Source organism: Halichoerus grypus, chromosome 2 (assembly GCF_964656455.1).
Source record: "Halichoerus grypus chromosome 2, mHalGry1.hap1.1, whole genome shotgun sequence".
Taxonomy (NCBI): Eukaryota; Metazoa; Chordata; class Mammalia; order Carnivora; family Phocidae; genus Halichoerus; species Halichoerus grypus.
In genome coordinates this window covers 94,860,429-94,886,708 of record NC_135713.1, presented here as the reverse complement: position 1 = coordinate 94,886,708, position 26,280 = coordinate 94,860,429, and the positions used below count along the sequence as shown (strand labels likewise).

Sequence of the window (26,280 nt, the reverse complement as noted above, 5' to 3'; positions counted from 1 at the left end):
ATTTGATATGTTTACAGCAGTGTGGTTAAGTTGTTATAACAAAATTGTTTCCTTCTGCCCATTCCCCTGTACCTAGATTCTTGTCTAAGCATCCTGTCTGTACCCTGGTGTGATCACCACTCCATAGTGCATTTATTGTGTTTATCTTTACCTGTCTCATCTGCTTGCTCTCTAGGGACGGAAACTAGACTATGTCCATCCCTATCAGCTTTTTACTCCCAGTTCTTACCTGATAGATCATCAATACATACTCTTTGAATGAATGTTCTGCGTGTTACTTAGAGCAAATAAAAAGGGTCAGTTAACTTTTATTCTTCACAAATCCAATTCGTTTGTATGCCTTTAGAACTGATTTTTAAAGTATATTTTCTGACATTTTGAGATTGGCCTCAGTGAATGGCCAAAAAATATTTTAAAATGGCCACCTCTGACAAACTAAATAGTGATAAATAGGAAGTTAAATACGGGGAGGGACTGTAGTGCTTAAGGTCTTTTTGGTTTTGTTCTTTGGCTGCAAGTAAGAGCTGCCTTAGACAACCAAGTAAATAAGTGAATTAAACATATTTGTGCAGTTTTTTTTCTTTGTAGATTTTTTTTTTTAAAGATTTTATTTATTTTTTGACAGAGACACAGCAAGAGAGGGAACACAAGCAAGGGGAATGGGAGAGGGAGAAACAGGCTTCCCACGGAGCAAGGAGCCCGATGCGGGGCTCGATCCCAGGACCCTGGGATCATGACCTGAGCCAAAGGCAGACACTTAACGACTGAGCCACCCAGGCGCCCCTTTCTTTGTAGATTTGAAGGAGGAATTGAGAAGCTGTGCCTTACAGAGTGTGGCTGTGGACTGTCTGAGTACTTTGACAGCAAGAGTTGAAGGCTTTTATTGTCTCTACTATCACCGAGCCACAGGTCTCAATTCCCAGCTTTTGTGTCTCTTTTGTTCAAATTCCAAATTTCTGTAAACAGAGTATCATTAGCCCAGCTGTGCTGGGAGATAGGGATGGAGAGTCCAAGCCTGGTTACATCCAAAAAGGGTAATTACTATAGTACTTTAAAATGTATATATTTTTAATTCCTGTAGCTTTTTCACTTAGGAGTTGAATTATTGAAAACTAGTTTTTCTGATTTTTTTTTATAGATGGGAAGAATATTATTTTTAAAATTTTTACTTTAATTCCAGTTAGTTAACAACCAGTGTTAGATTCGTTTCCAGTGTACAGTATAGTAATTTAAAAGTTCCATACATCAGCCTTAAATGGGAAGAGTTTTAAATACTCCCTAAAGAAATTCTCTCATGAGTGCTTTTATAATATAGTCCTGTTCTAAAATGTAGATGTTATTATTCGGGTACGGTGAGGCCAACCGATCAGGAAAGGACTATGATTAAACAGTCTGTCACTGAGAGGAGGGGCCATGCCTTGCCGTAAAGGACCACACACAGAGCACCAGGGTTGGTCAAGGAGGCAGAGAGAGCAAGGGGAAAATATGGCCAAGAGCCTCCCCTGTGGCTTCTGTGGGAAGGAATGGGTAAGGGAGGGTAAGCAGGTTTGGCTAGTATGAATCATTTCAGGGGAATCCGGGGTACCGCTGTTGTCTCTAGTTGGTTGGTACTTGGCCCTGGAGTGATGAGGGCAGGTGGAGAGTGGTTCCATGCATTAAGGCATGATAAAAGATGGGGTAGGAGTATGGGCTTTGGATTGGTTTGCCTTCGAAGGGTGCTTTCCTAGGCAAGTCTCCTGCTACCTCTACAAATTGGCCAACCCTCAGAAGCGGTCTCCGCAGGGTTGGCAAGGCTCCAGATGTCAAAGCATCAGAACTATAGAAAAATAACAAGACCCGATGAAGAGAGTTTCTCCCTTTGAGTCGGTTGTGAGTTTTCATGTGAAATCTAGTTTAAGTTCCTGAAATGGCCTTACCTTGATGTAACCCTCTGCTGTGAACTAGACTTTCCCTGTCACCCTCCCCTCTGTCAAACAGGCTTCCTTATAGTTCCTCGAACGCGTCAGGCACACGTCCGACTGTAGGGCCCATAGAACCATTCCTTTGGCTACGAATACTTGCCCCTCAGATAGCAATTTGGCTTCCTTTTTGTTTCCTTCCTTTTCGTTTGCATCTGTTACTTTGTGAGTGAGGCCTACCCACTTAATGCAGCAGTCGGTACCCACTCCGGCTCCTGCTTACCGCTCCCTGTTTGTAGGTAGCACGTACCGCTTTTAACATGCTGTGTCGTTTGCTTGCTTATTATGCGTGCTCTTGGTCCCTCTCCAGTGCGGGGGTCTTTACTCTGTTCATCAGTGTACTCTAAGCAACTCAAAACTGTTCCTGGAACATAACAGGTGCTTGGGAAATTTTTGTTCAATAATATTATTTTTCCAAAAGTGGTACACTCTCTTCAGAGGATGCATAAGGTATATGAGATTAATCTGTAGCAATGTCCAACATGGGAATACAATTGTGTTCTTACTGTATTAGTCAATTATTGAGGCCAAATAGTGTAAAGGAAACATAAAGTGGTGAGATTCTTGTTTAGTAATCCCTCATTTAGCCAGCCAGATGACAGAAGAAATTCTCTCACCTTTGCTGACTTTGAGGCTCTGTATATGGAGTTTTTCTTGTTAATACCATAGCTACCCCAAGTAGAGGGCCAATGACTTTACACACAAACCAATTGATTCTACCTGCCTTTTTCATTGTAGCTCTCTTATTTGATCTGAAGGCTTTCTTTTCATTATCAAATCCACAGGGCGATGCCCTTCAATTCCCTTGGAAGAGCCACTCTCACTTCTTCCTAGAAGTTAGCTCTTTGGTCAAAAACTCTTAGAAACACTCTCTGGACAGAGGAGTGACAGACCAAGATGAGCTCTTAATAAGTCTGGCTGGCTGCCTTATGTGTTACAAGGGTATGATTTTAAGCCATGTGCTAAGAAGAAAATGGCAAAATCCTGTTGAAAATATCTCTTCTGGAAACGTGGCATTTGGGAAACAGGAAATGATTTAAACAAATGTAAAACAAATGACATTTATGATATATTCAGATATTTAATGATGTTGAGCTATTGGGGAAGTTTAGGTATGAAATGGTATTGTGGGGGCAACCCCCTTGGGTCCCCTCCCTCCTTGGGAGCTTTGTCCTATCACTTTGCTATTGCTCAATAAGTGTTGCTTTGCTGCCCGCCCCCAAATGGTATTGTGGTTTTTGTTTTGTTTTGTTTTTAAGATTTTATTTATTTGTCAGAGAGCACAAGCAGGGGGAGCAGGCAGAGGGAGAGGGAGAAGCAGGCTTCCCACCGAGCAGGGAGCCCAACGTGGGGCTCGATCCCAGGACCCTGGGATCATGACCTGAGCCGAAGGCTGATGCTTAACCGACTGAGCCCCCCAGGCGCCCCTAAACAGTCTTTATCTCCAGTAGATTCGTGCAGTTGAAATGATGTGATATGCAGGCTTTGCTGCAAACTAATGTCAGAGTCGAGAAGTGGGCAGGGATGGAAATGAAGCCAGACTGGCCTGGAGCTGGTTTATTGCTGAAGCTGGGAGATGGGTGCATTAGGCTTATTAGACTGTTGTGTCTATTTTTCAGTATATTGCCAATTCTCAATTAATAAAACATTTTGAAAATATAATGGTTGGACAGTTTGTCTTTCTGAATTTAAATGAAACACATTTTATATTTCATCATCAAAATGATACTGGTTGGAACGCCTGGGTGGCTCAGTTGGTTAAGCGTCTGCCTTCGGCTCAGGTCATGATCCCAGGGTCCTGGGATCGAGTCCCACATCAGGCTCTGGGAGCCTGCTTCTCCCTCTCGTTCTGCTCCTCTTCCCCACTCATGGTCTCTCTTTTTCTCTCTCTCTCTCTCTGACAAAGAAATAAAATCTTTAAAAAAGAAAAGAATGATACTGGTTATTGGTTTAAAGGCTTTTCTTGTTGAGGAAAAAAAAAAAAACCCTTCTGTTGCTAATTCTTTAGGAGTGGATGCTCAAGAACATTCAACGCTTTATCCATGTCTTGAGATAATTAGGTGTTTCTATTGGACCTCTTATTTGTAATAATAGTAAAACCCTTTTGTGTTTTGTAGGAAACTCTACAGGTAGTTAACCTTTACCTCACCAGATATTTGCTGAGCAGCTAGTAAGTGACAGCTTGGTGCTGAGCACAGCAGTGGGGGTGGGGGTAATAGGGAACATAGCAGGCAGTTCCTTGTGGTCCTGAAGCTCAGTCCCAGTGGAGAAGATAGATCATGATCAAGCAAATAAATGAACCAGTTCAGGTGGTGGTAAGGCTGTCTCTGGCTTTCCGCCAGAGAATTGGGCACTGGAGCCCAGGGGCTGGTGAGGGCGACCAGGGTGAAGTCTGGTACCTTCTTTCCAGTGGGGCCACACTTCTCAATGAGGCAAGAAGGGACAGGTTTTCCTCAGTTTAGCTACATCACCTTCTCCTTGCATGGTCATTCTTTCCAGATTCCAGCAGGGGTTGGGTATTAGAATTAGTTTTTGAAGTTCCTTTGAGTTCCTTCCCTTTCCTGTGTCTTTAAAGGGATTTAATTACTAAGATCAGAGAGTTGACCTCCAGGTACTGAGAGGCCAACACCACCTGCACTGAAACCAAACATGTGTATGTGGGAACCATAGTCCCAGCTGTGTTAATTCTCCTGTTAATAATTTCACTGCTTAATATACTTAACAACAAAGCCAATTGGGAAATTAAAAAGGAGTAACAACCCCCCCAGAATGACTGAGCACCTACTCGTGCTCATGTAGGTCTCACAGCTAGCTAGGGAGGCGCATCTGACCGTGGAGAATCTATAGCACAAGGGATGAAATACCTTGCTCAAAGACACACACTGGAATCAGTTGGAGGAGCTGGGGTTTGAACCCAGGTAGTTCCTCTCTAGACGCCGCATTTTAAACCTGTATACTGTAGGCTCATGTTTAATACGGTCTGTAAGGAGGATGATTGCTTCTAAGATGCTCTTTTGTATTTCAGGTTTTGCTGATCTTTGCAAAGGAAGATAGTCAGAGTGATGGATTCTGGTGGGCCTGTGACAGAGCTGGTTATAGATGCAATATTGCTCGGACTCCAGAGTCAGCCCTTGAATGCTTTCTAGATAAACATCATGAAATTATCGTAATAGATCACAGACAAACCCGCAACTTTGATGCAGAAGCCGTGTGCAGGTACCTTTCCTAATGTAACATGCTCGTTAAACGTTCACTTAATAGCCTAGAATGACCGTCACTTAGAGATGTCTTTAGTTCCATCCCAAGTATTTCTAAAATGTGTGTTGATGCGTCTAAGCAGTCTGTGCAGATTTCTGTGATGAAAGCTATAGCTCCTCCTATAGATTTATTTCACCCTTTTTTGTTTTTCCACATTTGAGTTCCAGTGAGTTTAGAGGTGTGAGCTGGGTGTCTCTGAAAATGTCAAGGTGTTTTTCCCCCCAAGTATTGCTCATATTTCACACACACACACACACACGCAAGAGACATTGAAATTCACACAGTTTTTGTTATACAGATGGGGTTTGGATTTAAACCAGATATTTTAATCTTAATTATTCTGTCCCAAAATGAACATCGGAAATGTGTGAAATACACATGTCTCCCTGCCTGACACAGATGGGTAGATTCTACAGCGGTCGGGGAGCACAAGCAGCTACTTTACCGCAGCAGAAAATCTTCCAGGGATCCAAACGCCCCACTTGTTTACAGAAATGCTTGCACTCCAGGGGGAAAAATGCATGCCTGTTCATAAATAAATGCAGTCATAAGAGTTTTCTGTGGATGAACTGATCCATTTAGCACAAGTGGAATGCTTTGAAGCTAGACAGCAAGAGGTCACTAATTAAATGCTAGACCAGCACAGACTCCAATTACATATGGAGCTGGAATTTTCTTGAATATTAGTAAGTGAAATGAAAGGTAAGGAAGTGGCTTCTTAGATCCTTTGGCACCCTGACAAGAAATGATTGGATTAAGAGACATTTCTCATCATAGGCATTGCCTTGTTACTCTTTGATCCTTCTCAGTTTCTCAAAGAAGAATTTTTCTTATAGAACCTATTTTAAAATGTCTTACTGGCCTCAAATAATCTTACTATTGTGCATAGAAATATTTTCTTTTTAAATTATTATAGATATGAATAAATGTATCATAAAATATTTGGATGGTACTTTCAGTATTAAGAAAATAAATACTAAATATTTAGTAAGAAATACTAAGAAAAAAATACTTTTTCTTTTTAAATGATCTACAGGATAGAATTCGGTCCTTTATAACTAGATCTACTTTTTCTTGGTCTTGACTTAATTTTCTTAAATGATTTTGTAGTAGAAACACCACTGTCCTTTGTGCATACATGGAATGATTTAAGACAAGATTCAGGTGTAAAAATAAATTCTTTTTATTCAGGTGAAGAAATTTAGCAGATAAGCTTTACAATCTTCCTTGAATATAAAGAAATTTAGTTTTTTTTATCTAATGTACTTCTGTCTTAGCTGCACAGAAAAACAGTGGGGGATCTGTGTAGGTCAGAAGCCAGGTTGTGTATCAGGGGGTGTGTTTACCGACTCTTACTTGTTATGTTCAGGGCAGCCAGATTCCTGAATGCACGACTGCCAGTACATGTCCCCCTAAAATGAGTAAGGGACACGCTCTTGGCAGATGTACATTCATTACTGTCATCCATGGTCCAAGATCCCTGGATTTTTGAGCTAGACTGGACCTTAACATGCTTCCTTGGACCTCTACCCCACCGATTGCAGTTCCCCTTAGTCCTCTCCACCAGGAAGAGGTCTGGGTCTCCCTGGCTATACCAGTTCCTTTGGAGGAATGAGAAAGAAGAGATAAGCAGCAGGAAGCAACCCCCAAAATGAAAGCCAGTTTCAAAAGAAGCTAAGGGAGCATGGGCTCTAGCCCAGTTACGTTCTTAACAGTGTTTGCGCCTCTTGAGGCCCACTCCTTAGAACGTAGCCTTGCAGTAGTAGCCTTGACTTCTCGTTGGGGTGGAAGAGGTTGCACAAGGCTGAGAAGTGCTTAGTATTTCCCTAGACAATAGGGTGCACCTCGGACTTGCTATGCATTTTTTTCATTAGGTGGTAACTGTTATTTCTGCTGAGAATTCAGTAGGCTCTTAGGTAAAAAAAAAAAAAAACGGTACCTTGGCCTCATCAAGACCTGTGCTATGGGGTGGCTGAATAGGAAGTAGTCTGTGCTAGCCTTAATAGGGGGTCTTGACTTACTCTTCCTGTCCCACAGTGAGTTAAGGCATTGAACTTAAGGAGTTTGTTCAAACACCATTTATCTACCATGGGAAACTGTACTTCCCAGGAAGACAAGAGCTGGTCACTTTCCTGAACCTCCCACCCACGTAGAGTGAGATCTCAAGGAATAGGAAATTGGGAAAGTACCTTTTTTGAGAAAGGTCAAGAAATGTGAGAGTTGAAGGAAATGAAGCAATACAAGCTGGCTTTTTCTAGGGGAGCTGTAGTACAAATATGTTGTAGTGCAGAAGAGCTGAAATGCCAATAGCTAGAAAGAACAACAAATACATGTTGTTTCACAAATTACTCAGGAGCAGCCTTGAGCCTTCTGTTCTTAGAGATGATGGTTCTCTTCCCAGGGATCTCAAAATAAACAGAGTCCAGATGGAGGAAATGGGTCAAAGCAAGCAGGCTTATTTGTACTAAGCTTCAAGTATGTGGCCTTTTATTAATAGTTCATTCCATTCACGAGCCCTGACCAGGATAATCCAGAATCAGAGCTGCGGCATACAATAGCACATGTTGTAAGAAGATGCACGGACCTCAAAGTTCTAGATCCTTACGTAGTCCAATCCTATTAAAATCTTAGGGAATAAACAACACACAGGTGGTCATGGTACAGCGGGGATCAGCAGGGACAGTGGCCGCACCGCAGCATTGCCCAGCCCTAGTTTGTGACCCACTCGCTGAAAGCATTTCAGCACAAACAACAGTACGACCAAAACAAATTAGGCAGCTCTTTGTATTGCTCTTACGAGTTTCAACCTGAATTGGTATGTCCAGCGGCCAGCGAGTATTTTAATTTTTATTATAAGGTCATCTTTCTGAGCTATCTACTATTTTAAAAGAAAAAAAGATGCAAAGCAATTAGCTCCCTAAGTACAAACTGATAACCGGAGAGCTGTAGGACTGCCAGTTTCTTTGCAGAGTGGAATTTCAGTCAGAAAACATGGAACTTAAGTGGAATTTGCCAGTTTTTGAAGTGAAAAATTGGCAGATCTGACCCATTGGACAACTGCCCAGGCGTTTAAAAAAAAAAAAAAACTTTTTTTTTTTTAAGGAAAAACAGAGATTGTCCTAATCTTTAAGGGCATCTTTCTCTGTTGTCTTTACATGTTTTCAGACTTTCTCTTGAGAGAAAGATTGGGTTTTGTGCCATTTTTCAATGTCAAGTTCCGCATTTGTTCATTGTAACAAAGCCCAGATCACCTGGTTTGACTTGGAGCTCTCTCGTTGCAGGTCGATCCGGGCCACAAATCCTTCCGAGCACACGGTGATCCTTGCGGTGGTTTCACAAGCGTAAGCTCCTCCCCCGCCCCCCCACTCCCATCCCCAGTTGGCGGTAGTACTGTTCATTCTGAAACGTGTCTGATGGAATCCAGTCTGTGAGCCAGCAGAGCAGTGGGCATGCCCTTGGCCCCACAACACCAACTTTAGATCTCGCTCTGTGGGGGTGTCCTTTGTGTTGCGAGGTTCTGGATATATTTAGGTTTCTCTCTGTCATCTTTAACTGCTGTTAACCCATACTAGTACACATGAGGAGAAAATGGGTGCTCGTTGCGTGCTAGAAATGAACAGAAGATCTGAGGGAGATGTCTGGGGAGAATTTGTTCCCACTCATCTTTTTTCTTTGAAGAAAAGAGGTAGCAGACTTCTTGTTTTTCACTGAAGAAGAAACAAATTACAGCATGAGCACAAAGAAGCACTAAATACACTGGAAGGAAAGGATTGTATAGTTGGGGTCAGGACTGCTCTGTGTCTAGAAGCAGGACAGTAGGATGTATGCCCATGCTGGAAGGCAACAGAAGAGGGATTGGGCTATAGGTACGAGACAGTGGGATGAGAAGCTGCTCTGCTGGGTTTGTTGTCTGAAATAGCCACCCCCTAGAATGAGAGACCGAAAAGGAACAAACGCTGCTGGTACAAGCTACAGTCATTGGAATCCTTGCAGTATCAAAATTGTTGTATTCATTTAGTAGCCATCCTTCGCTTCGGAGAGAAGAAGGCCTTTGATGAGGGCCTAGAGCCCTACTGGACTTGGCCCCATTATGGGAGCTGGCACAGGTTCTGCGACAAGCCAGCAATGGAGACAGGAGAGTTGAGGTCTCCCCCAGGCAAGCCTGGCCCAGGGGAGATTTGAAATACTGCTTATTGGTACAGGAAGAAATCGTGGCTACAAAGTTTTACCCCAACCAAAGACTCTTCTTACCTATTATTCCTTGAGTCTGTTTTTAAGAACTGTGTTGCTTCACTTCATTCCTACCATGGGCTCTGGTCCAAGGAAAGGAAAGAAATCATTCCCATTGGTTCCTGATCTCATTATCCTGGTGGGACTTGGGGTCTCAAGTGGAATGAGTGAGGGGGACCAAGGTATATTTAGCCTTCATCACCCCCTTGTATTTTGTCTTGAGGGCACTGGGAGGGGTTACTAGAGTGTTCTGAGTCTTGTGCATGGATTCCAGGAGTATACCAGGCCACACACCATACTCCCCAAGGCTGGCTCATTCCACGAACCCAAAAGTGAAACACAATTTTTTTTTACTTTAGGCATGTAGCAGAAATGCTTACAAATCTTTGACAAATAAGGACTTGCTATGGCTTATTTTCCACCCTTTCCCCCCCTGTTTTTAAAATAAAATATTTTATATAGATACAGACCAATAATAAAATGAATGCTGAGTTTGTGGAACCCAGCTTATGAAATAGAATGTTATTAACAGCTTCGGACTCTTTTTGTGCCCCTCCTCATTTATCAGTCGAAGAAGGTAGAATGTGGAGTTCCTGAGTAGAAAAAGCAAGGAGGACTGCTTTTCCCTGTAGGGAAGTCATGAGCTATGGGGAAAGCCACAAACAAGCCCCAGGATTTCCCTCCCTGGTCACCCACTCCTCCACCTAATATCTTTTATTCCATTTTCCTTCTCTGTTTTCCAAGGTATATACTCCATGTTACTTGCTGGCTATCTCAGGGATGCCCTTTCTCTCTTATAACGATGGAAGCAGAAATGTAGCATGTCTTTATGATGAGCAAACATTGTACCCAAATGAAGTTTCGAGACCCAGCTGTAGGCTCAGTGTAGGAAACCTTCCTGTGAAATGAGGGACGATAATCCATTTTTTTTTCTCTCTTTTTCCTTTCTAACGTGACATTCCTGATGACCCTTTTTCTGCATTTGGCTATGGGGTGCTGTAGTCTGTAGTGCCAGGTGTCTTCCTCACACTGAGAGTTGGACCTAGCCAGGTCTTGGGGTGGGAGTTGTGCTTCCAGAAGGTTTGGGGACAGCATAAAGAACAGCAGTGTCTGGGATGAGCATCGGACCAACCTTGTCCCATCCATTTGTTGCAACTTTCAAGGGCAGCCCAGCTTTGGAGATGGCCACTCATGTGGACCTGTGGTGATGCTTTCGGGCACACTGCTGGAGTTTTCTCTACTGTTTATGTTCCCTTTTTTTTGCATCTGGAAGGCAGATGTGGGTCCTGGAAGGCAGGTGCATCCCGTGGGCACATGCTGGTCAGGAAGCCACTGGTAGAGCAAACGCCATGCTTGCCTCATTGTTCTCTCTCCATGTTTCAGTGTGAGGAACCCTGGTTTGTATCTGCTGAGTGACTGCATTTTCTGCTTTGCTGCAGATCGGGTGACCGTGAAGAGGCCTCGGTCCTCCCTCTCCTGCATGCAGGCTTCAACAGGGTATGTATGTAGGAGGAGACTCAGCAGCTCTCCGCAGGCCGGACACCTCACCGGTGACTCTTACAGCACAGCCATGGAGCTGCACAGCAGCTTTAGAGAGTTGAGCTCCAGGACCGTGAGGGAAAGGAAATAACTGTTCTCACAGGAGGGTAACAAGCAATGGCTAGTCAAGCTTTTTCCTTCATAACTTCATGCGTCCTAGTTACAGAATTGTAATGACCTAAAAACACATCTTCCTATACCAGGTCAAAATTCTGTAGTCCCAAAGCAGCCTCACTTAAATGAGCCCCGTCTGTGAGATTCATTATACATATGTGAGTATTAGATACGGTTAAGTCCACCAAATTGGCACCCAGGGTTCTGTGTTCATCAGGGCCTCGTCAGGGCTTAGACGCCAGGGATAGGCCCATGATGGCTTTCGAATCTATGAACTCCTGGTTTAAACCGTAAATGTCAGCAACAACAAGGTCTTTGAGTGACAACTGTAGGAGTAACACTGACGTTCAATATGAAGCTCAAGATGGAGGACTCCAGGGGTGATGTCTCCAAGACAGAGACACGGGTTGTTCCTGGTTTCACTCCTCACTGCTGAGAGAATCGTTGAACGTGGAGGTGAGGCTGACGCACCCCCTGCCTCACAGAGACCAGGCAGACTGTGTTAGCAGGGTGAGGGAAGCAGTTCCACACTGACCCGCACGGCCTCTCCCCCCGCCACTGCGGCTCCATGCAGAGAGGTCTCCCCTCCTCGTCTAGTGGAAAGGGACCTCAGTGGTGACAGCGAGCTCCCCACCCTAGCACACTGGGTTGCTTTGTGGGAGCCCCTACTCTGATCTTGCACCACGGGGATCGCAGGGGAGTGTGCATGGCTCACCCACTGGGAATCTGACACCCCCCCCCCCACACTGAGAAGAGGGTGAGCCGGCAACGAGCATGTGGATGCTGGCAGGCCAGGTTCATTCCTGCAGTGCCGCGGCAGTCTCCCCAGGCAGTGGTTTTGCTCATCTGCAGAACCACGTCCCAGGCGCGCTCTGACCAGGGAACTGCGGAGTGCAGATCTACCTGATTTGGATCCTGGGCTGAGGAGTTTTGCTGGCCCTATAACTGGCTTGCTTGGGCAGGGAATGGAATCACAGCCCCGGCAGCTCTGGAGGGTGTCTTCAGGCCCTGTCTGACCCAAAGGGCTGGCACCAGCTCCTGGAAGCAATACAGCCCAGTGGCTCACGAGCCAGGAGGGGGCATGCAGAGCTGACGGTCCCCAGAGGCAAGACCGTACCCGGCCCGGAGTGTTTCCGTGCTACACGCTTGGCACAGGCAGAGGGATTAATTCATAGCCAAGGCTGAGGGTAGCTCCCGGCCTCTCCCAGCCTGCAGGGCCTGTTGAGGACATTGAGAGTAGCCTGGAGTGACCCCTCCCCTTCTTGCCCAGGCAGGGAAGGGGAGACACAGCCACACTGGCTCTGGAGAGTGTCTTCCAGCCCATTCTGCCCAGAATGGCTAGGGATAACTCCTGGAAGCCCTGTGGCCCAGCAACAGTTGAGCGGAGAGGCAGGCCAGAACTGACCGTTTGCATAACTGAGCCAGTGGCCCTATTCCGTCAGGGAACTTGCCAAGCAGGTCTGCTTGAGTTAAGACAAAGAGTCCTCCTAGCTTTGGAGATGCTTCTGCCACTGTGTTGAGGCAGGAAATGTCATTCATAGCCTCACTCATCACTGAACACAGCCTTTAGCCTGTCCAACCAGCGAACCGAACCAGAGCTTACAGGAAGCTGCAGAGCCCACTCGGCAGCCCTACATACAGGGGTACTTGAACCGAGAGTATAGAGCAGAACTGGGGGCTTCACCTGACCAGGAAATTCAGTGCACACTCTGGCCTAATTTGGGTCGCTAAAAAAATGAGCTCTGCAGACCTCGGGTCCCATCCTGCTGCCCTGCCAGGGCTGGAAGGCTAGTTCCTAGGCTTATCTACTACTGAATATAGTCCCCAGTTCTGAGCATCTAGGAAGCCTGACCAGAAACTTCAGTCAACTGTAGAACCCATCCTAGAGCTTCACTTGGGTAGGGCACCAAGTTGTCAGTCCTGTCCAGTTCTGAGCCGGTGGGCACACACCCCTACCCCCCTTGCCCTGAAAGAGACCGTGATAGCACGCTCCACCTGCCCAAGGTCGTTCCCAGAAATCACACTCGGAAACCCAAACGGAGCTGATGAAGAACTGTGTCTGCCAAAGCAAACCTACAAAGTCTACAAGATGAGCCCGGTTACCCAGATGCACAGATACCAACATGAGGAGTCAAGGAAAAATCAGGTCAATATGAAACACCGAAGGAAACTAATAAAGCTCCAATAACGGACTTTAAAGAAATGGAGATCTATGAATTGTCAAAGAATTCAGAATAATCCTCTGAAGGAAGTTGAGTAAAACTGCAAGAAAACCCAAACAACTAACGAAATTAGGAAAACAGTTGGACGAACAAAATGAGAAGTTTGACAAGGAAATAGCCGTCAAAAAAAAAAAAAAAAGAAAAAAGAAATCCTAGAATTGAAAAACACAAGAAATGAAGAATTCAGTAGAGGGTTTCAAAAATAGACTTGACCATGTAAAAGAAAGAATCCATAACCTGGAGGATAGGACATTGGAAATTACTCCATTATAGATGAGTAAAAAGAAAAAAATGAAGAGTGAAGAAAGCCTATGGTGATCATGGGACACAATGGAAAAAAAAAATACCTATAATATTCTCATTATAGGTATTACAGAAGAAGAAAAAGAAGTAAAGAAAATGTATTTAAAGCAATAATGGCTGAAAACTTCTGAGCCTGGGGAGAGAAATGGACATCCCGATCCATGAGGCCCAGAGGACCCCAAACACGTTGAGCCCAAATCCATAATGCTACTTTGCTATCCTGGGTTTAAAAAAAAAAAATCCTTGTCATAGACCACAGAGGAGCAGGAATTGCGTGTATAATGTGGTGCTTTTGTGCTTTGGTATGCTTCAGTGTGGAAGTCGCCGTGCAAGGTAGAATATTAAAGGTAGCATCGCCGTTCACATGTGTTGTAATGGAAACGAACGTTTCTCTTTAGCAGGGTCACTTATTCTCCTGACAGTTTTGTCCATCTCCTTTCTCAAAGGCTGGCATTTGGTTCTGAATGCTGTTCTTAGGTGCTGTGTCTTAATGAGAATGCCTAAGACAATGCCTCTGAGTTCTGGAACGGAGAATTGGAAAAGAAAAATTGTCAAGCCATGTGGCTGAGACCAACTCTTACAACTCCATTTGCTGAGAAATAATGTAAAATTATTCACAGGTTTCCTAGATGTGAGGTTAAATGTTGACCCCCACCCCAACATTGTTCTTCACCTGTGAGGCAGGATCTCTGGGAGTATGAGGATGCAGCGGTTTTCCTCAGTTCTCTGGGAGCTGAGAGAATGGCCTGACACCCTGTAGTTTCTGTCAATGAGGAGCCACGTGGATGCTGTTAACTGTCCTAGAATTCGCCTTATAGTTCATTGATCCTACCTCTGACTGGTTTAGAGATTGCTGTCTTGGCTGGAGGGCTGAGATGACACATTTACTACCAGGAGAGACACCTGGCCCTCTTTGGGTGCAAATGCCACTAAGCAAATTGAGGAGGTAAAATCCACTGTTTTCTTTTTATTTCTCTTGGAGCCTGTCGGTCACCTCTTGTAATGGCAGCTCTAGTAGGTTTCATTTGCCTTTGTCAGGATATGGTGCTGCTTTTTGCAGGCAGCCCCTTGGATAACACCCTTCCTGGGAGCATGAAAAATGGTACCTGTCAGGGACCACCCAGTAATCTTTAGCCCTGGGTCTGATCAAGGCTGTTTGCCAGCTAGGTCAGGGTGCCCCCAGAGAGCTCGAGCTCTTCTGTGAGAAGCGCACTGCACCTACTGAGCCTTTCCCTCCTGAGTTACTGTGGCTCAGAATCAGCTCAAGCAGCTCTCCAGGTGGCTAGTCTCCTTTTTTGGGTAAAATCTTGTCTTTGGCAGCTTTCTCCCCAAGCACCCTTCCAAATATGCCCGCTATTCTTGCCTTCCTTGAGATTGTTTGTCATCTCTGGGCTGTTTTGATTGTATTAAATCATCTGCTGAAACTCAGCTCTGTGTTGCTAGCCGATTGGCCAGTGCAGCAGTCTGGGTCCGTGCATGGGGATCCAGGAACAAAATGTGCCATCCGATATTTCACAGCAGCTTCTCCTTGAAGCTTCGGTAGCTGTGTGTAAGCGACCGACCACACGGGGCTCAGTACGCTGCGAGCCTTTTACAAACCAGTGTCTTACTTAGCAAAGGACGATTGCAGCGGCATCTCTGTGAACCTTGGTTGTGTCCCTTTATCCATTGGATGGGACACTTCCTCACCAGGTGTGCGTGGAGCGCTTACTCTGAAATACAGTGGGCCAGGCCTGCCAGGGCTATGTAGGTTGGACACAGCTTCTCCCTGGGGAGGCTTCCTCCGGAGGAGAAAGTGGAGTGCTAAGACGGATCGTTGGTCAAGCTCCACTTGAGGGGATTTGCTTAATCCTCATCTACACTCAAGAGATTTAATATTTTCGCCATTTTTGCAGAGGAGGAAACAGGCTCAAAATAACTAAAGAGCTTGCCAGAGCTCCTAGTCATGACAAAGTGAAGATGCAACAGTGTGTTACTGAAGTCCACACTCCCTGTTGGGTCCAGTAAAGTAGTTCCCAGACTGTACCGTGGAGCACTAGTGTTCCAAAATCTCTTGATAGGTGTTCCAGGAAAAAGGCGTCTGGGGTCAAATCAGCTTGGGAAATGAGTGAGGACTCTGTTCTTACTCTTGCCACCCCTGGTGATACCCAGGGCGCGCTAGCAGTATGGCCCATGAGCAGAGCGAGCGCTCTGAGAAGGTCTGCCGTAAAGAAACAGCTTTAAATGTCTGAATGCAGAGCCCAGGAATCTAGCAGAATGCCTGGTGATTCTTAGCATGCTGAAGTTTGAAAGCCACTACTTTTGATTCACTCGCATTATTTCAGTGATACCAGTTAACTATAGCCTAGGAAATCCTCCAAGGAGAGGTAGTAGAGTCTGCCTCTGGACTACAAAAACCTGCATTAAGTGTCAGCTGTGAACACCCCAGTGCTCCAGTGTTTTAGGAACTGTCACTTTTAGAAAGCTGTTGTTCGCTAAATACTACGGTGTTTAGTTCTTAGAGCTAAAGAAAAATAAAAACTAAGTAATTAGAAATGAAAGTGAAAATATAGTATGATTTTGTATACTGACTTTATATACAGATTTTATATACTGTAATCAATATAGTACATATATACGTACATAAAGGCTTTGGAGCCTAAGGCAAATAAACCAAATGTAATGATATCTGTAGCTTTTGACATGATCAGTGACTTGAGGGCTTTTTTTCTTTATATTTTTCTGAATTTATACATTTTTTTTTTTAAGATTTTATTCATTTGAGACAGAGAATGAGCTGGGGCGGGGAAGGGGCAGAGGGAGAGGGAAGCCTGATTCGGGGCTCGATCCCAGGACCCTGAGATCATGACCTGAGCCAAAGGCAGATGCTTAACCAACTGAGCCACCCAGGCATCCCCTGAATTTATACATCTTAAATTAATGTGTGTAACTTTTATAATTAAAAACAGACAACAAAAGTTAACTACTTAAGTTTGTGTCTTAAAAAAAGAAACCTGCCCAACTGTGTTTATTGCAACATTTTTGAAACTTATTTTTATCACAGATCCTTTTTAGTATCTTAGAAAGCATCCACTAACAATGCTCAGAGCTTGGCTACAGGCTGTTACATAATCTTCACCCATCCAGAAGTTGAGCCTGAACCTAACCATGTTTAGCTTTGCTTTGCAATAAAAAGAGAAAGTATTTCTCTTCTGTGTGTGTTCATGGCTTCCCCCCTTACCAGCTTGTAAGGTACCCCTTACCAGCTTCCCCCCTGGGATAGTGGGAGGCCAGAAGTATTCCCCAAAGTAGAAGCCATCCACACTAGATGCATGGAAGAGTGTGTGTGTGTGAGAGAGTGAGAGAGAGTGTGAGAGGAGGAGGATGAAGTCAGAAGATGAGGAAGTAAGCAAAGACGGGTCTCTTCTCTTGAAAAGGGTCATTCATACCACGCACACACTGAACATGTCCAGTGTTGGATTTAAAAGCCTTAGCGCAATGTGAAGCAAACATGTTTCAGTAATTCACAAGCCTGGGGAGGTAGTCTGTGCCCTTGTGTGTTTATCTTCCTGTGAGTATTCTTAATGAAGTTTTTCCCCACCTTTGTCATCAAGGGAGTTAAATATACAGTAAAATCTGGTCTGTTGTTTCTCATACATTTAAACAAGGGTTTCAAACAGCTTGACTTTTTTTTTTTTTTTTTTTCATCTCAGCTCATTTCAACTTCTCAACTTGTCTTATGTAACAGAGTTACCTGGCGTGGGAAAAACTAAGTTCATTTGACTCTTTAAGAAGTAACTGTATGTCTTACATATTATTTTTGTTTTCTTTTCAGAGATTTATGGAGAATAGCAGCATAATTGCTTGCTATAACGAACTGATTCAAATAGAACACGGGGAAGTTCGCTCTCAGTTCAAATTACGGTATGTAGCAAAATAAGAAGGAGTGCGAGGTTAACAGTGTTGTACAGCTGTTTTTGTCATGAGGCCGCTGTTCACAGGTTCCTAGCTGAATCCCAGGGGTTTCTAAACTGTTAAGTGGGTGATGGTAGCTGGTAAACAGCCGATTCTAAATGGGGAGCCTTCTGCTTAAATGAAATAAATGAAAAATCATTTCTTGTTTTGACAATATTTTCCACTATGTACGGCAGTTTTAAAATTAGATTTGAGGAAAAATACTGTATAATTTTCATATACTTAAATTGAGGTTAAGAGTAGCCTTTGAGGATTACTTTCTATTTACTACTTTAACACTTATAAATGCCTGCTTGGATTGTTATGAATGGGGCAAACCAGTGGGTATATTTGTTATGCTAGCCATGAGAACTGCTCTGTAACCATGAGAGCAGTTTCATGAAGTCTGTGACTTCAGTATGCAAGGACGTATGTTCAAGAAATCTTACATCTCTTTACAGGCATATAGTGCTTTAAAAGCAGGTTTTTCATGAAGCTCACCTCTGAGCTGGGATTCTCTGTAGATGTCTAGCTGTTGGCAGGATGTTCTGCTTTGGGGATGTCTCGGGATATGAGGGCCCTAGCTCATTCCTGGTTTTACACAGGCTCCACTCTACCACATTCCCAGACCCCGATTTCTTCAACCTGTCCCCCTCGAGTAGAGAGAGAAGGGCAGAGAGGAGGCTCTTGCCAACCTATAGCCTGGGGGGGGGGTGCGAGGGGCGCTGAAGTCCTTAGCAGCTCCAGGCTGTTGGATGCCAGAACGTCCTTGGCACAGCTTCTCTCTCTGGCCAACCCAGAGGTCATGATGGTTTGAGGCTCAGTGAAAAATAAGATAGCATCTCAGTGTAATGATTATGCTTATCTTGATTACTTAATTTGCATTCAAAGAGGACAAAACCATTTATAAACTTAATTTCTTTCTGACATCCTTTGAAGTAAAATGGATCGACGTAAACCCACAAAGGCAGGTTTTTGGGGGTTTACCCTGATTAGGGAAGTAACTTTTTGGTGGACAGAGAGCTTTAAGAAAGAGTGTCGGGAGGGATGTCTGGATGGCTCAATCAGTTAAACTGTCTGCCTTCTGCTCAGATCATGATCTCAGGGTCCTGGGATTGAGCCCTGCATCAGGCTCCCTGCTCGGCGGGGAGTCTGCTTTTCCTTTGCCCTCTGCCCTTACCTCCCCTGCTTGTGCTCTCTCTTTCTTTCTCTCTCAAATAAATAAATAAAATCTTAAAAAAAAAAAAAACAGTATGGGGATAAATAGTCACTTTCTTAGGTGGGAAAGTACTTTTTTAAAAAGTCAAACTAGTGAAAATTCAGGTATTTTAACAGTCTATAGTGAGGAATATTGCTAAGGAGTTTTGAATACATAAGTTTAAAGGCCTTGGTTTCTTTGTATCTTTGTATTTATCAGCTTCAGAGAACTTCATAAAATTTTTTGAGAAAACTCATTGCCTTTACTTCAGCAATTTTTGTTTATTGTACATTCTTTTTATTCCTTGGGGTCTCTACTGTTTTTCATTGGGGATAAAAAGATTGTACTTTTAGATGTTTTCAAAATAGAATTAGAAAAACAGGGGTTTCATTTTGTTTTAATTCTTCAGCTGTGTATTATCTACAACAGAAATGAACAGCAGTCCCCTTACTGCGTTGGTAGGTAATTCCCTCATGGCATTTTAAGTAACTGCATTTTGAATTCTCTTCAGCAACCTCGCATGTGATGGCATGTGTAGGAAGTCAGAAGGTGCCTTGTCCACACAGGGCAAAGGCAGGTCTGGCGATCCGAAATAAACCTTCTCAGCCAACATGAGGGTTAAAAGAAAGGGCTTCCCGTTATTGTGCTGATGAAATTTGCTTAGAGCCAGGGCACTGACCACTTACGAAGGTCTCATCAGGTTCAGAACTTGGCAAGCTTCTAAGTACATAGCACGATGTAGATCTTAGAACTTCTCACCCCTCACTGACGGGAGCTGGTCGGAGAGGTCATAATGCAAAGGCTCAAGTTAGTAATAGAAATCAACGTCGGTTGGTGAGTGGACTTGACCCAGGCAGGCAGTGGTGCCAGGAGGCTTGACCCAGGCAGGCAGTGGTGCCAGGAGGCTGTGGAAAGGGATCCGTGTGCGGATCCCTTTCCACAGCAGCTTCAGGTTGGCTGGTAAAGAGTCTCTCTTCCCAGTCACGAGCAGCCAGCATGAGAACAGCCCCCACAGTGGGGAGAGGAAAGCAAGAGTTCTTCACAGAAGGCCAGAGAAGGACTAAGCAGTCAGTTTCTTCCATTGCTTTTTGGCTGGTTCTGCCTCAAGCATCTCTAGCTTCCTTCCCTTTTTTGGAGAAGGGTATGTGGGCCTGGTTTGACCCTTCCTGCATACCCTCTATCTGGGCCCCTCAGTCGGGGGGTAATGACCCATTCCGTGATCTCCCCAGCTCCTTCCGCATCCGAGGACATCTAAAGAACCCACCTGCATCTCAGAGTCAGGCAGGCCACTCTGTCACTTGCTGCCGATGGGGAAAATGAGGCTCTTTATTATACAATGCCAGAATAATTATAGTCTAATTATATAATACTTTTCTTTGCAATTCCTCCCCCAGCTGCAGCTAAATATGTGACATTACCAGCATTCTTCAAGGACAGGCTGTACCACAAGGGTGATGTCAAATGTTGAAGGTAGAAGCTTTTGTCCAGGTCTTGGTTTGTGGTAACGAAATTTAACCAAGACAAAAGAAGGATCATGTGCTCAAGCAAATACTGAATTTTAAAATTCCATGATAAAGAATAACTTCTAAAGAGAAGAAAATCCTATGTGTGCTGGATGAATTACTATATTAAACAGCACAAATCATGAAATGGGGACTGTCTGGGGAAATATGGGGTAAATTATGACCACTTACCTCTACTAATGTTTTCTCTCTTTATCATTGAAAAGGGCTATGTTAACCAAAATGCAGATAAGATTTAGCTACTTACTGGGAACTTAAACTGATCGGTTGATACTAACGCAGGACCAGCTGTTATTTCCTATCAGTTTGATAGCTGTTAGCCAGGACGTAGACTCAAATCATCAGGTTTAGTTTACTCCTAGTCTTAAGACTGTAGCAGTCCTAAGTTTCAGCAAGAATCTAAGTGCCTGAGGGACAAAACTTTGTATTCCACGGAATGCTACCCTTCTCATTATCCGTAGACATTTCTAGAGCGCCTTTTCCTGGCATGGACCCTGGTGGCAGGCACAATGCCACCCGACCATCCCAGCCCCAATATTGGGACAGAGGAAAACACTGAGAGCCAGGGAGACTCTTGACAGGATCACAGCTACCCAGTGTGTCGGTGGCAGTGTGGGGTGGGATCCAGGCATCCTGCTGTTTGGTTGGAGACACTCGGCACCCCGTCACAGCACAATGTTCTTTGTAGACGTCACACCAGGGCCCCTGTAATATTTGCCATGTCCGTTGGGACCTTCAAGGGCCCTTACGAAGGTGAGGGGTCGTGGTTCCATGGCCTGCACTTCATGGGTTTCCACATCGAGTTTACCTTGCCTTTGAGCTGTTTCCGATTTTGCAACTTCTCAACCTGAAAGATACAAAAATAGATCCGAGGCACAGTTACATGGTTCCTGAGAACAGAAAATGAATACAGCTAAGGCTCTTCTGCATGAAGACTATTAATAATTAATACAAGCAATTAAATTTCCAAACTCTAGGAACATGATTTAAATTGATTACCTCATTTTGCCGCAGGTTTATTTAAATAGAACCATCAACCAAATTGGTTTAAAGCCTAGGTCTGAACAGTGCCATGCAGCCTGTCACTGGGAGGGAACAGCCTGCTGGCCCTGCTCATGTTCTCCTCCCTCGACGGTTGGTACGAATTTGTCTTGTTCTGTCGGGCATTACACGGAAGGTTTTATGCTTTGTGGATCATCACACAGTGAATATTGCATAGGTAAATTTCGGCAGTTGGAGCTAAGGTCTTACATCAGGGCAGCTCTCGAATTGACAAAAACACTAATAGGCTGAAGGACCCGTTTAAATGCTTAGGTGAGACGTACAGGCACTTTCAGAAAATGGGCAGGAGAGGAATTTATCACTTGATAAAGTGTGTTATTGCTTAATTATCCAGCTCTCAAATGTAAGGATTAGTCCACACACAGTGTGCGTTTCCACATGGGACCCCTGGAGATCAGGATACCCTTTCCTGTGCTGCCAGGCCGGGTTCTGGACCCACGTGCCTAGAAAATACTACTGATGGGACTAGCTCTTGCTTGCCTCTTCATGAAAGGTAGTATAGTAGTGACTTTGGTAAGAATTTTAAAACCTCTATTATTCTTTTTCTAATATTAAATGATCTTGTTTACAAATGCAGCGACGGTATTAAGACAGTCCATGGTTCAAGTTAGTTAGACTGAAGCTATTGAAATAAGGAAACCTGTTGCATCTATCAGGAATCTCAGAGGAGTTAGGCTTACCTTGTGCTCGGCTCACCCCATCGTTGATTACTTATTTACCTGCCCACACTGGTACCTTCATCCCTGCAGCTACGGGAACCGTACCCCTCAAGGGACTAAGATCTTGTACTCCTCCTGCGGATTACCTTGCTAATATTGAATACAGTTTTTGATTAGATATTTCAGGGATACTCATGAGAAAAGATAGGTTATGGTTCACTTTTCTTTTTACCACTGGCCATTGAAAGGGTTAGAGAGTAAGGAAATACTGCCCTGGGAGCTTACAAATAATACTAAGGACTATATGCTGAATTCTTACATTATCCGAAGCACTTTGAGAAATGCCTCACATAAACTCTTTTGATGTTTACAGCAACCTGTAAAATGGGTGTTGTTATTCTCATTTTGTAGACGAGGAAGCTGGGGACCAGCCAGGATAAAAAGTTGCTCAGGGTCCCATAACTGGCAAAATACAGAACCAGACTTGACTCAGTTTTTTCTGCCCTCTCCCTTGTCAGTAGTTTAAAACAGGATGGCAAAGTTAGATGCCTTCATGAGTGGAAAAAATGAATAACATCTTAAGATATGTTTTATAAGAAGCAGCATCAATCAACTAAACCTGTGTTTTTGGTTTTTTTGTTTTTGTTTTTGTTTTTTTTTGTAATGGGTAAGAAAGCCCTCACTGGGATTCTTTAAACAGCCCGTACAAATAACAAAGCTCTAGTAACTAGCTACATACTTTCTGTGTTAGGTAGTAAATAACTTGCTGTATTTGGAGTTGCACTAGATTAGAAGGTACTTAAAATTCTAACCAAGAAACTAGAAGTTGAAATGATGTCGAATTTTCCACTCGGACAAGAAAGGTCACCAAGAAAAGTGCCTACCTGGAGGGCTGTATGATTAACCAGGCAAGGGGAATTCTGCCATATCTGCCTTCCATCATGCCAGTGGGTGGGGTTGAAAGCAAAGTACCGTATAAAGGCTTGTTTATCAGAGATGACGAAAGTAAGAAAGGAGGAAAAAATGTTTCTGTGTCTGTTGCAAAAGGACAGACAGAATACCTCAGATTCAATTTGGGCTTAATTGAGTTCTCCTAATTGCTGGGGTCTTGACTTTTCCATGACCACACTAGGAATGAAACAGAACAGTGTTAACATAGACTCAGGAGACTTAGAAGATGGTCTCCTGCAACTTGGTTCTCTTTTGTCAGTATTAAGGTCTCATTTGGCATCTAGGTGATTCATTCCATGATACATGAAGAGTTGGCGGGATTATAGTTCTTTGTGTTTTAGTCACAGAAATATATGCTGTTGTTTATTCAAACTAACTAGTTTAGTTTGAAAGGCTAGGGTGTTTATTTTCCTTCCAAAAGGGCATGGTTTTAATGAATTTGGGGCAACTGTTCACTTTGGTAAATTAACACATGAAATGCTAATGGTTTTATAGCTGCACTAAAGTCCATCTTTTGCAACTTACAGGGCCTGTAATTCAGTGTTTACAGCGTTAGACCACTGTCACGAAGCCATAGAGATCACAAGCGATGACCATGTGATTCAGGTATGGAGACACTTTTTATCCGGAGATGTCTAAATAGAACCTTTCAAGTTTGAGCCATCCTTTTTCAAGGGACTTTGCAATAAGCCTTACATTTTTGTATATTTTCTTTGGAGAAAGAAGCATCAAAGTATGTTAAAAAAAAAAAACAACTGATGGACTTAGTTTAAGAATTAGATATCCAATAAGAATAAAAAATTAGTTAGATTAGAACCTGTGCTTTCTTTGACCAAGATAGGTGAAATTCTTTGACCATTTGTAAAGACAGCATTTACATGACACAGAAGTATGTCAGAATTATAGAGTAAATGCTAAAGGGGGGGTGCCTATGGGAATGAAATATTTCAGAGGTACTCATTTATTTGCCTACAGTTGGTATTATAATCATAGAGCTGTCTTGTATGGTAAAGTTATCTTCTGAAGAAAATGGGTATAGTAGACAAACCTTTACTGTAGTAAAGTCATCTTACTATATTTGTTGGAAGGTAAGACATTTACACTCAACAATATTCTGAAATGTAGACTTTACCATCAGTAGATAGCGGCCTGCCTGCAGCTGGTTTGTGTAATGGCACTGAGTTTACACCTGGAGCAATTCCGGTCATCCGTAGAAACCAAAGGCCGTGCCCCACGACAGAGCCCCCACTGCACACAGGCAAACCCTGCTCTCGTCCCCAACCAGTAACAGCAGCAGCCTGCCCTGCCTAGGCCCCGTCATAAACAGGTCCATAACGTTACCTCCTTTCCATTCAGTAACTCCGTGAAGGAGAGTGCCCCATAATACAGATGGGAAACTGAGGCCCAGCAAGGTCAAGGAATTTACTCAAGGAAAGCCCCAGTAGTAAGTATTGGAACCAAAATACGTAGCCATGTCTTTCTGACTGCAGAACCTGCCTTCCTGGTTCCCTGTTGGACTGTCTTTATAGAATTTTCTGGCTGTTCCGTGAAGTGGGTCTGGAAGCTTCTTCATGTTGCTACCTGTTACTGCCCACCGGCACACAGGTCTGTATCCTGGACCGCAGAGAAACCAGACATGTTTGCTTCCAACCAAGTACACATCTCGCATTCCCCTCACTTACATCCAGACAGGACCGATGAATTCCGGCCCCTGAAGAGTGTGTGCCTAGAGGGTAGCACTTAACTTCAGGAACAATCTTTACCTATTCATCCCTCCATCTAAACTATTTACTTGACGACATTTACACGAAGCTGACCATGTGCCAGGCACAGTCCTCACTCAGCATTTTAGATATTCTTATTTATTTCTTAAAACCATTTTATGAACCAGGCACTACTGTTGCAGCCATTTTACAGATGAGGAAGCTGAAACACGTTTGCTTTGCACCCGCCTCTGACAGTGGGCAGCCAGGTTGTGATTTCCATAACGAGTGGAAGGGGCTCCCTGCTCTCGCTGGCTTCCCCGTTGGTAGTCTAACTGATGACTCCTTGAACAGGGAACAGAGCCCGTCAATCTGTAGCGAGCATTCTAAAGTGGTTAGAAACCCTGTATCTCTGGGGGAGGTACTCTGGTGGTGCCATCCCCTCCCCACCTTTACGGTGAATAGGAAGAAAGGGACTACCTCCTTTAAAATCTACTGGTGATCTGAATATAAAACTCAAAAGCAAGGAGAAAGAAGTTGAATAGAGGGTGTTCTGTGTAGGGGGAAGTAAAATGACATCTGGGTTATGGATTTCAAGAGGAGTCCTCCTGGACGGGATATTTCATGAACGTTCTTGCTCCATGCCAGAGTCCTTCTCAGGGCACGGCCCCTGAAGAGTGTGTGCCTAGGGGGTAGCACTTAACTTCAGGAACAATCTTTACCTATTCATCCCTCCATCTAAACTATTTACTTGACGACATTTACACGAAGCTGACCATGTGCCAGGCACAGTCCTCACTCAGCATTTTAGATATTCTTATTTATTTCTTAAAACCATTTTATGAACCAGGCACTACTGTTGCAGCCATTTTACAGATGAGGAAGCTGAGAACCAGAGAAGACAAGTAACTTGCCCACAGTCACGGAGCTGGTAATTGGCAGAGCCAGGATTTGCACTTGAGCGCATTGGCTCCAGTCAAGGTCCTAGAGGACCTGCTGTGTTCTGAGGTTACAGCAACCCTAGCATGAGCAAAGGGCCCTGACTTCTACCTATGTTTTCAATTTAATAGCGAGGGTAGACTAAACAGACAGGAAAAGGTATGAGGATTTAGCCAACAAGGAAAGCAGTACATACATCACGTATTTACTAAACAGCTCTGAGTATCCAGGGATAAATCCAAAGTAGGCTTGCCCTTGAGGATTTTTATGTCTAGTCGGGGAGAGAGATAAATAAAAACCGGGATTGGGCATGAGAAGTCACTGGAAGCCTGCACAGGAGAGAGTGGGAGCTTGTAGAAGTGGTACCAGCTCAGACTAGGCAGGGGGTCAAGGATGGCTTGCTAGAGGAGGGGAGGCACAAATCAGACTTGGCAAGGCATGGAGATGGGCAAGGGCATTGTAAGTGGAGAGCATGTGGGCAGAGGCCCCGAGGTGAGAGGCCATGCTGCCCAGCCCCAGAAGGGTGGTGCCCACCACATGTGGGTGATGGGAGAAGAAGGCATGAAGACAATGTCACCACCCCTCCTCTTCTATCAATCACTCCTACAAGGCTGCCTGCTAAGGCTCCAAAGCAACCTCCCAACCCCTCCAGCTCCTGGATTTCATGGTGTCAGTAAAGCTTTGTTCT

General features: G+C 44.1%; 1 protein-coding gene across 5 annotated transcripts in view; it reads left to right on the top strand.

Annotated features, from left to right (window-relative positions):
* Positions 1 to 26,280, top strand: part of PDE8B (phosphodiesterase 8B) — a 239,301-nt gene that overhangs the window by 131,324 nt on the left and 81,697 nt on the right. For all 5 annotated transcript variants that reach the window (XM_036090141.2, XM_036090142.2, XM_036090139.2 and 2 more), the window contains exons 3-7: positions 4,984 to 5,174; positions 8,498 to 8,557; positions 10,886 to 10,943; positions 17,439 to 17,527; positions 23,478 to 23,556. In XM_036090141.2, coding sequence (XP_035946034.1) covers positions 4,984 to 5,174; positions 8,498 to 8,557; positions 10,886 to 10,943; positions 17,439 to 17,527; positions 23,478 to 23,556 — 477 coding nt within the window. The remainder of the gene's footprint in view (positions 1 to 4,983; positions 5,175 to 8,497; positions 8,558 to 10,885; positions 10,944 to 17,438; positions 17,528 to 23,477; positions 23,557 to 26,280) is intronic.